Raw genomic sequence first — 19,949 nt, 5'->3', positions numbered from 1 at the left:
CTTAGCCCAAGATTTGTTCATAGCATTCAGCAACAAACACTGATGATCTCATGAAGGCCATAGTTTTTTGAACTGTTTTGAGATATTTATTAGCTACTCTTATTTTTTTTATAACTCTTTACCCACTTTTATTTGGGTTATTTGTTTTCTTGAATGTTTTTTTTTTATCTCTTTAGATACTCTAGATGCCAGACCTCTGTGAGATGTATAGTTGAAAAAGATTTTTTCCCACTCAAAGGGCTTCCTCTTGACTCAGTTGGTTGTTCCCCTCTTTGTTCTGAAGCCTTTTAGTTTATGAGGTACCACTTTTCAACTGGACTTAGTTCCTGAGGTCTTTTCCCACACCTATGTCATCTTGTATGGTATGGCCTATGTTTCCTTCCAGCAGTTTCAGTGTTTTAAGTTTCACACTGAGGTGTTTGATCCATTTGGAATTAATTTTTGCACAGGGTAAGAGATATTGGCCTAATTACATTCTTCTGTGTGTGACATTTAGTTTTCCTAGCACCATAATGAAGATGCTGTTTTTCCAATGTATGTATTTAGTGGCTTTGTCAAATGTTAGATGACTGAGGCCATGTGCATTGATGTTTGAGTCTTCTGTTCTGTTCTGCTGGTATACATGTCTGTTTTTATGCAAACATAATGTTGCTTTTATTGCTATAGCTCTGTAATATATCTTGAAATCTGGAATGGTAATCCCTTCAAAATTGTTCTTTTAGCTTACATCTGGCTTTGGCTGTACTTGGTCTTTTGTGGCTTCATATGAATTTTATGATTTTTTTCTACTTATATGAAGAATATTGTGGATATTTGATTTTAAATTTGATTTTAAAATTTGAATTACATTTAATTACCTGTCAATAACTTTTGGTAAGATTTTCAATTTAGCACAATTGATTCTACTAATACATGAAGAGCATGAGGATTTTTGTCTGTTCTTCAATGTCTTCCTTTACCTTTTCTTCAAAGATTCAATGTTTTTATTGCAGATGTCTTTCACCTCTTTGGTTAGGGATATTTTTGTGAGTGTGTATGTGTGTGTGTGTGTACGTACATGTGTGCATGCATGCATACATATTATTGTGAATGTGAGTGTTCCCATGATCTCTTTCTCAACATGTTTATTTTTTATATATAGAAAGACTACTGATTTTTGTAAGTTGATTTAGTGCTCTTCCAATTTGCTGATTTGTTAATCACATTTATAAGTTTTCTTGTGGATTTTTATATATCATCCTTGAAAGTCATAGAGTCCGTACAGCTAAGACAAGGTTTGAGAGTGGGATGTGGTGCAGGACTTACCAGGCTGAGTCTGTGCACAGGTGTATAACCTGGGCTATGCCTGGAGGCTGAATATCTTATAGGTAGACTGGGATCTGATGGACTCATCTGATGGGGTTGGCCTACAAAGTATTTGATGAGGGAAGCCCTGAGCCTTATGAATGATTGAGTAAGTTCGTTCATATTGGGATTATACACAGTGTTTATTCAGGTTAGATATAGAGATTGGAGGGGTTTCAAGTGGGCTAGGTCTCAGTAAACTTACCAGGCTGGACATGGGCATCGGTTGTGAGACTTGGGCAAGGACTAGAGGTTTGATTTGCCTCAGACAATTGAAATGGAGGATAAGGAGAGCAAAGTGAAAGTAGTCTATTTGAGTCTGTTCCATGTGTGGTGGCTACAGAGTCCCTGGTAGTATGTGGGATTGGAATCAAGCAATATCCTAAGAAAGAGAGAGAGTCACAGGGCAGGGCCCTATCCCTGGCAAGCAGCTGTGGTAATAGGGCAATAAAGATGAAGGAGGAAAGGAAGGACAATACAGGTAGCCTACTAGGATCCACTTGATGTGGCTACAAAGTTCTTAGCAACAGGGAGGATTGGGACAGGGAAGTCTCAAGAGAAAGGAGCCAACTGATCAGGGTGACTAGAATGTGATGGAGGAAGAGAGGAGTGAAAACATAGGTAACCTACTTGAATCTACCTTTGTTTCTCACTTATACCTTTAAATCCCAGTACTCACAATTATCTCATTAGTATATTTGTAAATGTAATATTTTGTGTCATAAATAAGCAATACTGAGCCAACTTAGTCTTGCATTACAAAAGTATGTGTTACAAAGGCATTCTTCTCCTTCACATTTCCTTCCATGGACTACAAAATAATGAGCTGACAGACTCAAAATTTGCTGGAGTAGAACAGTCACACTGTGCAGGTGTTATACATTTTTATTATGATAAATATGGAAAAAACTCATCAACTTGAAAGCATATGAAATAATACGCTGTACATAACAACTGCCAACATAAAAATTATTTAATATTTGAAAACTATGTACATATTAATTCATGTCAAGGAAAGCCAAAGACTATGAATTTATGGTTATCAATGAAACATTTTAGTTGCTTATCAATCTCAACTCTGCATTTTTGAACCTCTGGATTATACAGTGACGAGAAGTTGAGTATGCTAAAACAAATTCTAGTGTCTTCTTCATCAAGAAGGATGAGTTATCCTATACTGAGCTTACTTCTCAGATCATTTTATCATGAAGCAGGGATAATCCTGACAATTGAAGAGTTTAAACAGAAGACTTCCCAGGCAGCTTCATCATTCTCTGTGCAAATGGAGGAGGACCTATGGTTCCAGATGGGCCTTTGGAAATAATGGCAGTGGAGATTGTGGGTAGAAAGCCAATAAAATTTAAGAGAGGGAAGTAAATATGAGTAGAAATGATGAAGGCAGAGGTTGAGACTATCAGCCAGGTATTTGAAAAGGGTCAAATCACCAATAACATTTGCTGAGCATCAGTAAAAGTGAAACAAAATAAGACGAACCCATGAACTTCCAATTAAAATTCTATCCACTTAAGACACTTCTTTATGCCTATTACTGTTTGGGAAACCAATTGGATTTTCAAGGACAGGCGACTTTACCAGTAAATAAAATGATACCATTTTTCCTGATGACAAACAGAAAGGGGTGATCAGCTCTAAACACTGTGGACTCAGGGAGCTGCTTTTCTACAATGTCATTTTCTGTGGCAGCAGTGGCCTCGCTGCCCTCCTCTGTGACCTCTATGAATGACTTGTGCATTAGCTTTGAGATATAGAGACGGCCTCCAGAAGCAATTCCAGAGAGGTCTGCTCTGGACTCATCAAAGATGTCCTGCAACCCTAAGGGCTTCAAGTGGCCTCTCATCTCATAATTCTTCTCTATCTTGAACTGAGGAAGAAACACCTCCACATACTGAGATTTCATTTTCCTCCTATTGGTCCACTCCATTAGATTCCGAAAGCTCAGTTTGCTTTCAACCTGCAGAAAGTTTTAAAAATTTGGAAACACATTGTTAGGAAAATGATGAAATGGGGACTAGAGAAATGCATGGTTTTTGGTAATTATACCCTTCTGGGATTTTGTATTTAAGTACATGAATGAAATGTGGAAGGAATCCCAAAGATAAAATGATTGAAAAGATTAGCTCAAGTATTCATAAACAAGTTGCATGTTTAACTCACTATACTATGACAAGCCATAATTTATGTGTGATGTGTGATTTATGAATTTATATTATGACATGTCTGATATCTTCCCACATTGGAAAAAACAGAGACAATGTGGAATAATAAGTAGGCAAAACAGAACCAGGAAGGGTATGGGAATGGTTTGGAGAAAGAGGAAGGGGGAAATGATGTGATTATGTTACACACAAAAATTAAAAGAAATAATTAAAATTTATAAAAAGATTTTTTTTATTTTTTTGTTTTATTTTTTTTTTTTTTTTGAGACAGGGTTTCTCTGTGTAACAGTACTGGCTGTCCTGTAATTAACTCTTATCAACCAGGCTGGCCTGGAACTCACAGAGATCTGCCTGTCTCTATCTCTTGAGTGCTGCAATTAAAGTCATGCACTATCACTGCCCGACGAAAAAGAAAAAAAATTAAAAATATAGTTGGAGTTACTATTTCTGTGAAGTATTTTAAAGTTAATAATATAATAAAATAGGAGTCAATATAAAAGGGAATGGTTTATCAAAGAGAAACAGAACTTAGTGGTTATTCAGATCAGTGTTTTCTAATCATTTTCCCACCATGAAAGACACATAAGGTTTGAATAGCTTAAAAATTAAACCAATGGAGAGCTGGCTCAGCAGTTTAATTCTCAGCATCCACATGTTACAACCATCTATAACTCCAGTTCAAAGAATCTGATGCCTTCTTACTCCAAGGACACCAGGCATGTGTTTGGTGCATAGACATGCATGCAGGCAAAATACCCATGAACATAAAATAAAGTTCAAAAATAAAATAGTAAATAAACTCAGGTGGTCTGAAGCAAAAGCCCCAGGATCCCAGCTCTGGGGAATGGAATAATGGATCTCTCCTTTCCTCATTAGGAAGCCTGAACTCACAGCTCTACCCAACACATGAGAAACAGAAGCTCAGAGGGTGAAGGGTACACCTGGGGTACAAAGCAGGAAGCAATCTTGGCTCCACACCTAGAGTAAACACCTCTCTCCATCAACATGGTTGCTTCAAGCAATTCACAAGTAAATCTTGCCTGGTTTATAATGGGAAAGTTTACTTAAAATAAATAGTAGAAATAATATATACAGATACCTCTTAAATTCAGATGACTTAGAATTCTAAAATACTTTTCAAATGCATCAAACTTATAATTTTATAAAGAACATTAATTTATACAGTCCAATTTAGTTCATTGGAAATTTCCATGTTTAAATAATCTAGTTTTTAAATAGTCTATAATAACTTATTATTCTGAATTTATTTTTTTCTACTTGATTCTAGCCTTCTATAGTGTCAACTTTCGCTCATGCATGTAACACACATGCACATACACACAAAATAGAAAATTAAATAACCAAAAATACTCTACACACAATATTCCCCTGTAGGAAAAGGACAATGGTCACTTACTTGGGATAGGTCATTCTTTGGCAGCATGATATACATGCTTATGTCACCATGATATTGGAGCTCGAGAACCTGCATGGGTGGGTCCTGAATTGTAGACATATTGAACCTTCGTTCTTGATGCATCATAGCAACTGCCTTTTCAGGACACTAGATATCAGATCACAAAGATGTGTTTACAATCCCATATCATTGCACTCATTCATCAAGTACACAGGAAAATATGGATTTGGTCAGTAGACCTTGGAGATTTTCTGATATGTTTCAAGTGTTGGCTGTAAGAGGCATTCATCTTAATCATAGAGGTTCAGACTTTGAGGTAGTCTTTATTTGAAACGTTTCTGCAGGTAACTTTGAGTAAGGTGCCTCATATTTCTGCCTCCAGATCCTCATCTATATGATAGGAATGGCAGCAATCCCTGCTGTACGTGTAGTGGGTACTCTGTGGGTTAATAGGTGGAAGATTGCCTTACACTCGGTGTCTCAGCTGAAATGTCTCTATTAAGCAGTGGGTAATGATGAAAGGTCAATAAATGAGTGAATTGTGTAGCTTTTTAATACAGACTGGAGTTATCAAAATCACATGATTTAAGAATGATATCTTAGAAAAATTAAAAATTGCTACAAAGTGGTAGTTTACATCTCAATAACTAAGGAGCATTTGAATTCTTATCTTGAAGCTATCACTCATAGATTTAGAAATACCACATAGGTGTAACAAGTTGTTTTTTCCTGTTCATATTAAAATAGACAAAATTGTCAACCTCTCTGTATGTCTATTTTTAGGGCAAAATTTCTCCAGGAAGGATAGTTAATTCTGTGTCCTCAAACCAAAGGCCTCTCCTGCAAGTAAAATTGGCCCTTTGTGCTTCAGAGAGAGAGAGAGAGAGAGAGCACAGGGAGCAACAAATAACACATGCACCCATGGAGAGAAGTTGGAGTGGTCTTGTTCCAAGTAGGGACTAGGCTGGCTCAACCACAGAATGCATGTCTACACCTACACAGAAAAAGTCACATTCTTACAGGTTATTTTGCTGACTTTTGGTTGGTGCTTTACTTTTATTATCCATGTTTCTCTTCAGTCACCAACTTTTAAACTATCAACACCAACTGTGACCTTAGCAACCAAGACTGCATGGCCTATCCTATCACGAAGCTGTCACACAAAGGGATGTGGACCAGCAGAAAGGGTTTTAAAAAAAGAGGCCATTGTATGGTAATATATTTCTTAAAGCTCCAATAGAATCCAGAAACAATCAGTAGACTGGATATTGTTTGCTGTGTCTATATTGTTAAGAGGGAGATGACCTATATAATCTATGAGGTGAAAAGCAGATGGAAGAAGTATGGAACAAAAATTCACTTCCAAGTCCTGACCCTCTCAGCACTGGAGTGCTAACAAGATATAAGTATATAAGTATAAGCATGATTTCAATCTCTTTTATGCTGTATGTAACAAATAAAGCTAACACTTAAATTTAAATCTACTTGCCACTATTTCTCTGCATTTTACATAAAATACTGAGTGATTAAAACAAATTTTATATATCATCTCACTTAATCATTTCAATCTGTGGGGAGTCCAACAGCATTTAGTCTTGCCGAAAACAATAATGCCACTTCTAGAATGCAAGAGAGGGATCTTACCACATTGGGCAATGCAGAAGAAATTGGTGCAAATACCACAATTTTCACAAAGGAATAACTGGGGGGAATCATTAATGATAAGTACTTACCGTGGGAGACCTGAAACGGCACTTGAGGGTCTCGCTCTTGGTGAAGGCGGACTTCCATTTGCCTTTGAAGTAAACAGCATTCACCAGCACCATGACAGCCGAGGAACTGAGGCTGCTGCCACCTAACACCTTCTTGATTTTTCCTTTTGAAAATAAGTTGAAGGAAACAACGCTCATCTATATTGAAACAATTTTGAAATGTGCTCACAGACTATTAACAGGCATCACTTTCTTCTTAGATCATTACTATATAACATACTAGTAATAAATATGCCTGGTATTTTCTAAACCCTTTAAGGACAATATTTGATTTAACCCTCATAAAGTCTTTATAAAGTCTGTTCTGCTGTTCTTTCCGTTTCCTGTTGAGGGAAATGAAGCACAAGGACATTAGATGATCAATATAGTCACTCAATAGTGGCCAGCTGCAACCATTGATGTGACTGTGGAATCTGCAGAACCATGGACTCAGCCTCATACATCTGTGAAATGGCAAATCCTGCAATGAAGAAACCAAGCCTTATAGTAGACACTCAAATAAAGCCCGGGGAATCACATTCCAGAACAAAACAGAAACTCGTGTCCTGAAAGGGAGACAGATAACTGTACTGAAAGAGTATGGCCACACAAACATCAGATGAGATGAAACAGTTTGAGAAGTTCCTTGTAATGTATAATAAACTCACACAAATCTGATTTGTGAGGTGGTAAAGACCTCACAGGACAAGTGAATCCTTAGGAGATCTCCTATTCTGAGCACTGCTACAGACAAACTTTCAAGTGACCCTAAATGTAACAAAAAGACTTCAGAAATATAATTCTCAGCAGAATGAAGCCCTGGCAGCCGATGTGGGACTCACTGGCCTGCAACAGCGAAGTCCTGAGGGGGAGCTTGTACTGCAAGTGGTGATTCATCAGTTCAAACCCGACAACACCAGATATTGCCACCACGTGATGAGCAGAAACAGCTCAGTGCTTCCCAGAAATAATCAGTTATTATTATTAATCAATCAACTGTTGTTTAGTGAGAGTGATAAGATCAACATTTGTGGAGAGCTTAAGAGTTAGGTACTTGGTCACTTTACTTAGACCAATAAACCAATTTATCTATTTAGACTTAGTTTTAAACACAAAATTAGACCCAGCCTTGTGTGAGAGTCAAATATATTACTAAAATAAAAACATAAATGTAAATATTACTGAAGAAACAAAAAATAATGGCAACATGAATCCTACCTGGGAAGACAGTTCCCAAAATTCCTTCATGGCACTGACCAGACTCCTTTGAAATTGTGTCCCTCCAAGTAGAATTTAATTCCATTCCATTAAAAAGATTGATTCCTCCCAATTCACATTAATGAGACTGTTGTTAGTTATATCCTTTGTTCATGATGCTTAAATTGTAGCAATGAAAGTTGTAGTGCATGTCATCTTGGACATACCCCATAAAAATAATTCGTTGTCTATAAAGTCATAATACTAACTATAATATCTGTTGACTTTCTAGGATTCATTGCCTGAAATTATCATACATTCATTATGGCTTTAGATGTAGATACCCAAGCCAATTTTACATCAACCACAATAATTATTGTTATTTCAACAGACGTTAAACCACTTTGCTGGCTAACCAACTTACATGGAGGTAATATTAAACGATCCTCCACAACTATAGCATAATAAACAACCAAGAAAGCCACTCTTGCACACAGTGCTGCAGCAATGTATAAGTATGGTGTGCTAAAAGAACACAGATTAGGAAAAACTGCCACCGAATAAGGCTGTCTCCTTGAGCTGAGAGAATTTAGGTGGCAGAAAGATGGCTCACACAGCAGAGACTGTTCAAAAATATAGAAATGTGGAAAAGAAAAAATACATGAAAAGAAATGTGCCCCGTTAGAGAACGTTAGCTAGATTGAGATAGGAAAGGTACGAGGCAAAACTGGGCTATGAGAAAGTGTGATCCTCTGTAAGACTTTTAGATTATCCTGAATATGATAGAAATATCTTTAGTTGGCTTTTAATGCACAAGGAAGCACACAGTGATAAATCATCCAACTTGTCATTATAAAGTGTGATGATTGCATTCTGCAAAGGAATAGAAAATAATACCTAGAATAATGGAGAAAATTTGAAGTACTGAGGATGCTCTTTTTAAATCGCGGGTATAGTTTATGCGCTGAATGCATATATGTGCTTATAAGAAGAATGAGAAATATGTAAGTGTTGCAGATGGGAGGGAGTAATCAAATGATTTGACTATTGTTGTGTAGAACATGTCTCAACTATCCCAAAATCATGCTGTGCCATTTCTTTAAATTCATAACTGCTATAATATTATATTTGAGACTTTTAATAAGTAGTGAACAAAGACACAGTAATAATATAATGGTGAGTGAACAAAGGAAATGGAGAGATCATGTTCTTCCTCCAACGAGTACCCATATGCTGCTAAACAGAGTGTGCACCACGTGGCTCATTGTTCTGAGGCAAAGCAAAACTCAATACAGGAATAATATTCACAGTACAAAATGGAACCCACCACTAAGTAAATGAGTAATACCAACTTTCAAATCAGTTGATTAGCAAAACAAAAGACTAACAGATTTCCATTTGTTTTCTGTTAGTGGAGAACTTTGTCTAAATTCAGATTTTCATTATGAAAAGTACCATAAAGAGTTGGCATTCTCTGAAGGTACAACCTTTGCCAAATGTTATCTTAATAGAGATTTTTTAAAAAAAATATGAAAATCAGTCAGGCAAATAGTCTTAAATAACAGCAATCATTACTTTGGATTAGGAGGGACTATATCTTACATGCCTAAAAATTCTCTTCTTTCAAGTAGACTGATCTTAATATTTGTATACAACTGACAAATAGTGAAGAAAACAAAGTATTTTACTTGCCATGTGTCTCATTTTCAATCCATTTATTAATTTTATATCTGGTTTCTTCTATATCATTTGTAAAGTCAACTCTTTCCACTTTGGCATTGTATAACTTTTCAGCACAAGCAATGTAATTCTGCAAATAAGAATATAGATTTCATATTTGTAAATACCACCACAAGTATAAAAGAAAAGAATTTTTTAATTAACTCTTCATTTTCACTGCCTGCAAAATGAGAAAGTATGACCAGAGTTATAGAAATAGGCTAGTAATGAACTTGATGGTCTGGACTGGGTTGGGAGATGATAATGTTCACTGCCTTGGCTTTAGCATTACCTTCTCATCATAAGTATTCTAGTGTCCCCGTCATCTCCATTCCAGCTAAAAGTCTTTAAAGGCTACTTACCACACATAAGATAAAGCCCCAAACTTGGAACACAGTCAACAAGGTTTTACAGCTCATTTCCCTAATTTCTAGTTATTTTCCTCTTCACAGTGTCACCCCAAAATCTTTATATTTCCTTTAGAGTATCATCTGCATAGCCTGCCTTATTTCAGACCTTTGGACAATGCTTCTTCCACTCTAATGTTCCTTAGTGCCAGCAATCATCCCGCTTGTTTTCTAAGCATTACTTACCATCTCTCCATAGAGACAGCTTTCCTAGGTCCCTCCTGTGGCTTATAACAATGTCTTCACTTTCATTTTTCTTTTTAAAGAAAAAAATTAGTATCTGAACACTTGTAGAGAGGACATTAGAATACTTTGATAAATATATTTAATATATAATTACAAATCATGGTTGTAAGTACCACCATCTCTTCAAACATAATCACAGATGTCACAATCCTTGCATTTGAGATATTCCAATTCCTCCATGATACACTAAACTCTGTGAAGCTGAGACCATGCATGCTTTGTTTGTTACCATTCCTAGTGCAAAACATGATGACTTCTACCTAATGTTTCTTCAAAAGTACTTCTTTTTAATAAAGAGAAAATAGTTACCAAATTTACCAGTATTCTAAAAATATAACAAACACAGAAGTTTTTTGGAACAAAGTTTTTGTATTTGTAAGAAAAATATTTATTATAACTTATATTGATATATATTTGCTAGTAATTATCTTAGGAAATGCTAAAAATTTTTCTGTACTAATGGTAAGGATTGACGAGCAATCTCTTGTCTCTCTACAGGATGAGATTAACTGCTTATTTCCCTCTGCTCATCCGTCCATTCATCTATCCATCTACCTGCTCACTCACAGATACGAATTACAAAGATTAGTTTTAAAACTCCATCCACATCCAGAGACTTTAATATAGTAAGCATAAGCTATCAGGAGAAAAAAAGATCAAGAAAGGCAGGAGTTGGAAAACTACACAGACACTAATGTAGTCTACCACTTCCAGGCAGCCCTGTAAGACTTACAAAGCTGTTAGGCATTTATGGATTGTTCTTTATGTTCAATTAACATGTTATACAATTCTCTTTTCAAAAGTATCACATTTGAAAAAAGGAATATTAGTGATCCAAACAAATTTATCTTTTTTTTTTGTCCAAGTCCTAAACTCCTCTACAGCTGTTCCTGTGAGCTAATGGTGTTATAGTCATCTGTGAACAAAGCATGAGTTCCTTTGTCTTGGAAACAGAAGCATCGCTTCCCCTTTCCCAGGAGAAGCTTTCTATCATTAGCCCTTTCTGTGAAAGCTGATTTTAGGGAGGGTGTATGAAGTTGAAGCATCAGACTGATGACAGATTTCTACCTCTCAACATATGAGGGCATCCTACAGCTTGCCTGCTGGAGCTGGGATGATGACCATTTGACCTTGAACTACAACTGGTACATGGCTTTTTCTTTGGTCTAGACAGTCATAACTTTTTACCTAGGACGTCTAGGCCATCTGCCTTGCCAATTGTAGATTTTAGGGCTTCTCTTTTTCCACAGTCAAGTGAGTTAAGTCCTTACCACAAATTTCTCTGCAGCCTGTTATTTCTGTCCTCAAGAGAACCCTGACTGAAGAACTCATTAGAAAGACATCCACCTATTTTCTCCTTGTCTTTCCCAACTCCTCTGTTACATTCTTTCCAGAGACAACAGGATTCCTACATTTTCTAACATCCAAAAATGTTTTTAAAACTCTGGTCATAAATGTCCTTTTATTTTCAATCTATTTCTTGGATTAATGTTTTAACTTTTTTCATAATAGACTGTGGTAGTTTGAATAAGAATGACACCCAGAGGATCACATATTTGAATGCTTAGTCTTTAGGGGGTGACATTACTTGGGAGGGTTAGAGGTATGGCCTTGTTAAGGAAGTTTGATTACTAGGGTGGACTTTGAGGTTTCAGAATTCCAAGGTAGGCAGAGTGGCTTTATTCCTTCCTGATTCCTTTGGATCTGGATATAGAAATCTCACTTTTTTCTACAGCATCAAGTCTTCCTGCATACCATCTGCTCCATGCCTTGATGGCAATGGATTGAAACTCTGAAACTGCAATCAATCACCCAATTAAATTACTTTTGTGATAAGCTAACTTTCTAAACTATAATTTTACTAAATGTGTTTAGGAGTTGTAGGAGATTTTTTTTATCAGACCTTTAGAGATAGTTAGATAACAAATAGATAAATAGATATTATATATACATATAGTAGATAGGCAATTGATAGACAGTACATAGATTATACATAGATTGATTGATGATAGATGATATAGATGATAGGTAGGTAGGTAAGTAGATAGATAAATAGATAGATAGATGATAGATAGATAGATAGATAGATAGATAGATAGATAGATAGATAGATGGTAGATAATAGGTAGATAGGTGATTGACATGTAGACATATGTTAGATGATAAATCACTATCCTTTTGGACAGTTCAGCTTCCTTCTTGATTTGAATATCTTTTATTTCTTTTATTACTGTATTTAATATGTCAAATTTAAGTGATGAGAGTGGTCATCATTGTCTTATTACTGATGTCAGACAAAGCTCTTTCAGTTTTCCTTGAGTATATTTATTTTTGACAGGAATGTACATTCTATCTCTACATAATTTACTGAGAATTTTTACTATACACATTTAGCTTTTAATACTTTTTTCTGTACCTAGTGAGGTGGTTATATGGTTTTAATCCTTCATTTCTCCCATGTGGCATATTCTACTTATTGATTTCTATGTACTGAACTATCTTTTTATCCCAGATATAAATTCTGCTTAGCCATGGTGAATGTTTCTTTTAATATGCTGTTAAATTTTATTTGCTAATATTTTATGAAAGACATCTAAAGTTCATATTCCAAAGGGTTCTTGGGCTTAATTTTATTTTTATCAGGGTTCTTATGTAGTATGGCAGTGTTCTTGAATAGCATGTCAGTGCTTTTGTGTAATGTAGCAGTGTTCTTGTGTAACGTGGCAGTGTTCTTGTGTACCATGGCAATGTTCTTGTGTATTTTTGCAGTGTTCTTGTGTAACCTGGCAGTGTTCTTGTGTAATGTGGCAGTGTTCTTGTGTAGCATAGCAGCTCTTATGTAACATGACAGTATTCTTGTACAAAAAAATCCCTAATCTTCAGTTCACAGTTGTTTACAATTGTTCTTTTTTTTATCTCTTTAATTTCTATAGGCTACATTATTCTTGCTTACTTCCTTCTGTAAACGCTTAGTATGCACATCTTTTTCTAATTTATTTTGATGTAATATCTGGTTCCCATTTGTTTTTGTTTTTTCAAAAGTATGTATTAACTGCTAGGAATCTATTTCTTAAATTTTCTTATTTTGTAGCCCTTAAGCTTTGGTGTATTATTTTTTCAATATATTTTCAATTTTTCATTTTAATTTTTTCTTTATTCTTGGTCTACTATCTAGAACTATTTTGAATTTGAATTTTCTTTTTACAATTTCACACATATATACAATGTATTATGATACTGTTTAACTCATATTACCCTCTCTGGTCTTTCTTCATCTTCCTCTGAGCCCTATATGCTTCCCAACCTGTTCCATCTTAGTTTCATTGTTTTGTCCTAATGTTTTTTTTTTTTAATTTAGAATTACAAGTAGGAAGAAGACTAAATAGATCACATTTAGTGATGAAATATGAATGTTGGGGGAAAAGCAGCATCAAAAAATGACCTAATGCCTATTGGTATTGCTCATTATAAGAGAACAAAGAAGAAAACATTTAGAAGCATAAAGCATTGTGCTCATTTGAGGGCTTACACTGTATAATGCTGAGCTTGGCACTGAAGGGAAGAATGACCTATCTCACATCTATAGAAAATCACAAAGGTAAAAGGGACTATGTTGGGAACATATAAACTACATGAGTACATCACTTCTTTCTATATAAAGATAGTAGATTGAAAATAAATACAATACAATTATAATCCTCAAACAACTTCAATTTCAAGGATTACTGAAAACAATAATATACAAGAAGACAAATATAAAGCAACCAGAAAAGATGAAAAAGTAGGAGAAAGCACCTATTTCTATAAAAGCATGGAAGGAGAAAGTTCTAGGAAGTATATTAACTATTCAGAATAGGTCACAAGTGAAGGTCTAGCTGAGACAGAAGACTGTGTGATGCAGTGGCCATTGGTGTGTTAACAACTGTACATTTAAAGTTATCTGTAGCTATCATTTAGTTGCCTGGGCACAATCACTGAGGAACTATGCCACAGTGATCTGGTTTGCATGGCTCCTTGGAGAAGAATGACATTGCTTAAAAATGGTTAAGGAATGGATCCCAGAGGAGTGAGTTATGACAATAAATACATTTGAGAAAGGGGAAAAGTAAAATGATTGAATGATTCAGGAGTTGAAGAACTGATGGAGCTGTTAAAAGAATAAGAAACATAGGATTCTGTAGTCAGAAAACATCAACCTGCTATTGAAATTTCAGAAGGGAAATAGCTTTTCATGTTCTTGAGTTTCAAGTATGTTTGGAGATTAAATTACTAACATAGCATGAGGAGAAGGCTGAGAAACCATACAGAAAATTATGGGAAGAGCATACACTAGGGTAGAAAGTGCCAGTCCACAATAATACTGACAATATCTAAATCATAGCAGAATTTGGGGGATGTGGAATGTCATTTACAGAAATCTGTCCCAAGGCATAGGAAAAATTAGAAAAGCAAAGAATTTTAGTAATGATTTTATTTTTTAAATGTAATATTCTTTACATGTATAATTTATTCTTTATTATCAGATAAATATTTTATCCATATCAAAATAATAAAAAGAATATTAATAAAACATAAAGTTAGAAATAACCTAGCTTTGAGCTGATGATTAAATTCATTATTTTTAAGTTCAAAAATATTTTTTCAAATTCACCAGCTGGGGGACTGAACCAATGGCCCCCATTTAAGAGTACTTCCAGGTGCTCTTCCAGAGAACCCAAGTCCAGTTCCTAGCATCCATGTTGAATGTACCATAAGCCTGTAACTACAGCTCTAGTGGATTTCATGATCTCTTCTGACCTCTTTGGGCAATTGTACTCATGTGTGTATATCCCCAGGAAAACTTATATATATAGACATTATTAAAAATAAAAGGAAAAGTAAGAATAATTAACTCTACTTTGCATGTTTGAGAGGACAAATAACACCAAAGATGCTTGATAAATCCTCAAGGAATCATATTATTTTATATTTACCTAGAATTACACATAATGTGTATAATATATACATATATACTTATATATTAAGGGTAGTTAAGTCCCTTGATCTGACAGTGCTTTCCACAAAAACTGGACTAACAAAAATCCCAGTTCCAGGCATGACAACCATCTTTTGAATCACAGTCACACTGTGTCACAGTGGTCACAGTGACACTGGTCACAGTAGTCCACCTGACTTCTAAAATAAGATAAACTATTGGTGTAGTCCTTGCTCGTCTCTCAGGGGTTGAGGGTGGGTTGCTATTCCTGAAGACACACACACTTAGGACTCAGATGATTTGATTTGAGCTAGATCTGAGTGGAAAGCCTCTTCTCTACAGTCTAATTTTCATCAATCTAGAAAACACTATGCAAGTCGCCAAAGGGAGGAAAAAATTAAACAGTCTGCAACAACCAAGAGCCAAGCTAATGGCCAGCTAGGCAATATAGACATAAAGGTGCAATAAGTGGCTCTCACGTGTTGATGGTAAGCAAGAGCTTTCCAACTAAACTTAAGAACCCCTCGACAGGAGAGAAATCATGTCCAGTAGTGAAAACCTAGCCAGTTTCCCAGGGCTAGTGAGTTCAGAGACATTAGAACAGAATCTATTTCCACCACTTTACTAGATCAGCATAATTCAAGACTACATTATAAATCTCATCCTTATACTCATTAGATAAGTGTAAACACCAACCCTCATCAAAAGAAGCTTTCCTTTACAGCAAATGAAGACCATTACAGAAAACAGCTGGGTGTAATACAGAGACCAAGAGATCATGGGAAGCCCGGACCCAACAGAAACATCTCCTGTGTCTATGACTTAGGGAACATCTACAAAGAGTGGGTAGAAAGTCTGGAAGAGTCAGAATACCAAGAAGTCTTTTGTGAAATAGTTTCTTTTAGAAATGACTGCATAAAAAGATTGGAACAAAGGAAATATTAATGGAAATATGAACCTGAAAGGGGGGAAATTTTGTAGGAGCTCACCCCTTGACAAAGAACTATAGGTAATTAATGACTTCTGAGAGAAGGAAAATGCTCCTCTCCCGTGGATTATCCTGTTTATTGGTTGTTCAATGCAAAGAGGTCACTCTTGAAGCAATATACAAACAAGCAACATACATGCATATTTGTATGCACATAACTATAATAATCAAATGCTATCAATTTGAGAATGGGGAAGGTAAAAGAACAGCTGGAGGTAGGGGACTTGGGAAGGACCAAAGGAAATAAATTGAGGTAGGAAAGGGACATAATTCTATTTTGATTAAAAACTATGATTGATGGAAAACCTTGTTAGCCAACCATCTTTAAGAGGTGGGTCTTAGTTAAGGCGTGGCTTCGCTGGGACCCAGGGTAAAAGGTATGCACCTCCACATGTGCCCTCTCTGTGCTTTTTTCCATAGGACATTGCTGTGCTTGGATTTCTAATTTCCTGTTTTGTGAGTTTTTCTCTTATAATGAATAAAATGTAGTTGTTTTATCCTTAGCTAGCCTGGTTATTTCTACAAAGGATCTCTCCATTTCCCATATTCTTGACCAAATCTTGCCTTCACTGTGCTTCTTAGTGTGGTGTGTTTTCATCCCATGAGTGTCAGGAAAAAGAAAAACATGAGGATTGTTGTATGCAATAGCACAGGAGACAAATCAACTCTCCGTTTAAATGATTTAGCATTCCCTTAAGAATGTGTTAGCAATCTGTATAAGAATAGGAAAATCAAATATGATAGACACACAGAATGGTTCTCTTAAAATGTCATAAAAAAAACTTTTGGGACGATGTAAAAACAAAAGGTGGCCTAATACTTCCTAATTGGCAGGAGACCAAAGGATTTGGGAGCGGTTCTGGGGAGGGGCAAAGAATTTGAGTGGGTGACAGCTGAAGGAATAATGGTTGGGTGGGACACAGAGAGTTGGCAAAGATGCAGGTCATTAGCCTGGTGATGTCACTGAGACAGAGTTTTATGGATGGTTGTGTGAAGAGTGGAGAAGCGTAAGTCCCAGAGAAATACAGGCACATGGTTGCTTAATAGTCCTAACCAGTGAACAGCTTCTGGTAGTCACTGCACCAAAGGTTCCATAGCAGGATGAGTGCGGTAGCTTAGAGACTATAATTTAGACCTCGTGGCCTTCAAGTAGGCAGGGTGTAGTGATGATGCATTGAGTACCAATGCCATTCAGAAATATTAGTCAATTGACCTATTTCTAATGCTTAGTGAGTCTGAGCTTCTTTTCTGCCCATATCTGTAAAGGCTGGCCTTATCTACACCTCCTTGGGAAGAACTCATGTACAGACAATCTCACTGAGAACAAACAACTAAAAAGAAAAATGAGTATCATTGCTGAGAAAGAAAATGGTGGCAAGGGGAGATAACTCACTGGGAATGATGCATAGCCCTGAAGTTCAAAGGAAGCAGTGGTTTGTCTCTGAGCCATGGACTCCCTGCATATCCCTCCTCAGAACTTTCAGTTATAGCTGACATCACTCCTATGCCAGTAGCCTCTAGGTCTGAAGTGCATCAGTTGGACCACACTGAATATGTGGGTTCACTAGATCACAAGGTAATATTTTGAAGACCACAGTGGAAGCAAGAATAATAAAATAAATTTTTTCATGGCTTATAAGAAGGTAGAATATAATATTCATGTAGTAGATGGAACAAGATTTACATCTAGAGTAGATGCAACCTTCTGAGATAAACAGTTTTACCCACCTTATGAAAGTCAAACACTTTTTCTGCAAAAAGTCCATTGACAATGCTGAGTTCATAATCCTTATGGGATGAGTTTATGTCAGTGAGAACTCTTTTCAATTGATGCTGCAGTCCTGACTTTCAAACAGAGGGACACAAATTCAATCTCATACTAAAAAGATGAATATTATCACTTACACATGAAATAAATCATGTCTATTATTCTATATAAGCACTGGAAAATATTGCTACAAAAGCAGCAAGCAAAGCATCAAATATATGATCAGTGTCTTTACCCTTCCTCATCTTATTGTTTGCAATCAAACTGAACAACTTAGTGAAATAAAGTTATCAATAGAAAGCTATCAATTAGTTCGAGATCCATATTAGTTCATTAATTAACTAGTGATTGAATTTTTTAAATTTTTAACTAAATTAATTAATTTAATAATTTCACTTAACTGTAAAGGACAGAAGAGAAAGGCTGATTATCAATATTTTACTACAACCTGGCAAGCAAACAAGTTGGTAAATTAGTAATTAAATTATCAAAATTATGTTTGTTTTTTATATAATTAAACATGACATTTGGGGGTTTGAAATGGATCTCTTTGTTTTATCGGGATAGAAAACCCTAAAACATGTTCAAAAGATAGAATTTTTCTTAAACTGAATTTCTAATTGACTTTTTCTTTGAGGAACATGTTGTCTTTACCTGGTTGTTAGAGCAGTCTCCTTGCCTTGAGGGGGCGTTAAAGTAAAGTGCCTGCAAACATGATACACAATATTATCAGAATCAGGATACATGCAATGATCAGTTAGCAAGAAGTTTTGAAAATAAAAAAAAAACTTATTTCTAACAATTCTCATGAAGTGTCACTTCAATATCGCCCACATCTGAGAGCTCACTCTTCTCACGCCTCCAAACAAATGCCAATGGCTCCGGCAGAAATCACTTCTAGTTTCCAACTTCATTTCCTTTTCTTCCTGTTTCACATACTAACTTATCTCAGATTAGACATAATTGTGGGATTTCTATAAATTTAGTAAATATCGCAGTGACCTTGCTTCCTCTAAATGTCCAGTGCATACGGACATTGCCATATTCTATCTTAAAAGTCCCCAGAGTTCACGCGTTACAGTTTTAGTTTCCAATGCTTTGGTTTGAAGTGACAATTTTGAAAGGGGTCGAAGCATTAGAACTCTAACTTCCTTCAGTGGTTTAACCTAGTTCTGGATTTCTGGTTTTGTGGATTCTTGGGAAAGGAATTTGTTACAAGACAGAGCTTTCTCAATTTGGTCCCTTGCTGCAGTGAGATGAGGGTCAGCAAAGCAACTGTGGGTGGAAACCTCTGAAACTATGAGCCTTAGTACCTTAAATTTTATTTTCTCTGGTATTTTGACTCAGCAGCAGGACGTTTGTACTGCAGATGCACATAGTTAAACTCAATAGTTTTCACTATGTTCTACTGAAACACTAGCACAGTGGTCACTACAAGAATTGCAGGATAGGACAATAGTATTTTGGGAGCCGTGGAACACCCAAGCCTTACTTTGGAATAACCTGGTGGTTCGTTGGAGCATTTGGGTCAGTACTCATTACATCACCAATTCGTGGGTTTGTTTAATGTTTCTTTAAGTCTTGCCTACCAGTTTCTGCCTTCGTTCTCATTATTTAAATGAATTCTGGAACATGAAATTCATTAACATTTTCTATCAACTATAATTTCTCCACGTCTTCAAATTCCACCACAAAGTAGTACTGTTTTAATTTGTCATGTCCTCAGACAAAATATCATCACCAACTGAACATTAAACTATTCCTTCCCTCCTCATTGTCTGCTCCCAGTCTTCTGAGATTCTCCACATATAAACTTTCTCCAATAATCAAGTTATTAATAATAGCAACTTTAAAATTATGTGAATACATGCCTTGTTTTACCTAATAAATGCCTTCTCAGTGCAGAAACCCAGGCTTTGGCTCACATTCTGTCTTATTCTTCATAGCTACATGTTCTCTT

The 19,949-nt window shown here is 35.9% G+C and overlaps 1 protein-coding gene across 1 annotated transcript in view; it reads right to left on the bottom strand.

The window, feature by feature from the left end:
• Nucleotides 1–2,408: 2,408 nt before the first annotated feature.
• The window catches only part of Serpinb7 (serpin family B member 7), a 52,769-nt gene continuing 35,228 nt past the window's right edge, over nt 2,409–19,949 (bottom strand). Inside the window, exons 3-8 of the mRNA XM_050119769.1 lie at nt 18,644–18,694; nt 17,950–18,066; nt 9,579–9,696; nt 6,672–6,814; nt 4,939–5,085; nt 2,409–3,316 (exon numbers count right to left, since the gene is read on the bottom strand). Of these exons, the coding sequence (XP_049975726.1) occupies nt 2,918–3,316; nt 4,939–5,085; nt 6,672–6,814; nt 9,579–9,696; nt 17,950–18,066; nt 18,644–18,694 (975 nt within the window). The 3' untranslated portion in view covers nt 2,409–2,917. The remainder of the gene's footprint in view (nt 3,317–4,938; nt 5,086–6,671; nt 6,815–9,578; nt 9,697–17,949; nt 18,067–18,643; nt 18,695–19,949) is intronic.

Source organism: Alexandromys fortis, unplaced genomic scaffold (assembly GCF_014885135.2).
Source record: "Alexandromys fortis isolate MF-2015 unplaced genomic scaffold, M_Fortis_MF-2015_v1.1 scaffold_96, whole genome shotgun sequence".
In the NCBI taxonomy this organism is placed as follows: Eukaryota; Metazoa; Chordata; class Mammalia; order Rodentia; family Cricetidae; genus Alexandromys; species Alexandromys fortis.
The sequence above is the reverse complement of the archived record's forward strand: the minus strand, read 5'-3'. Positions and strand labels throughout refer to the sequence as shown.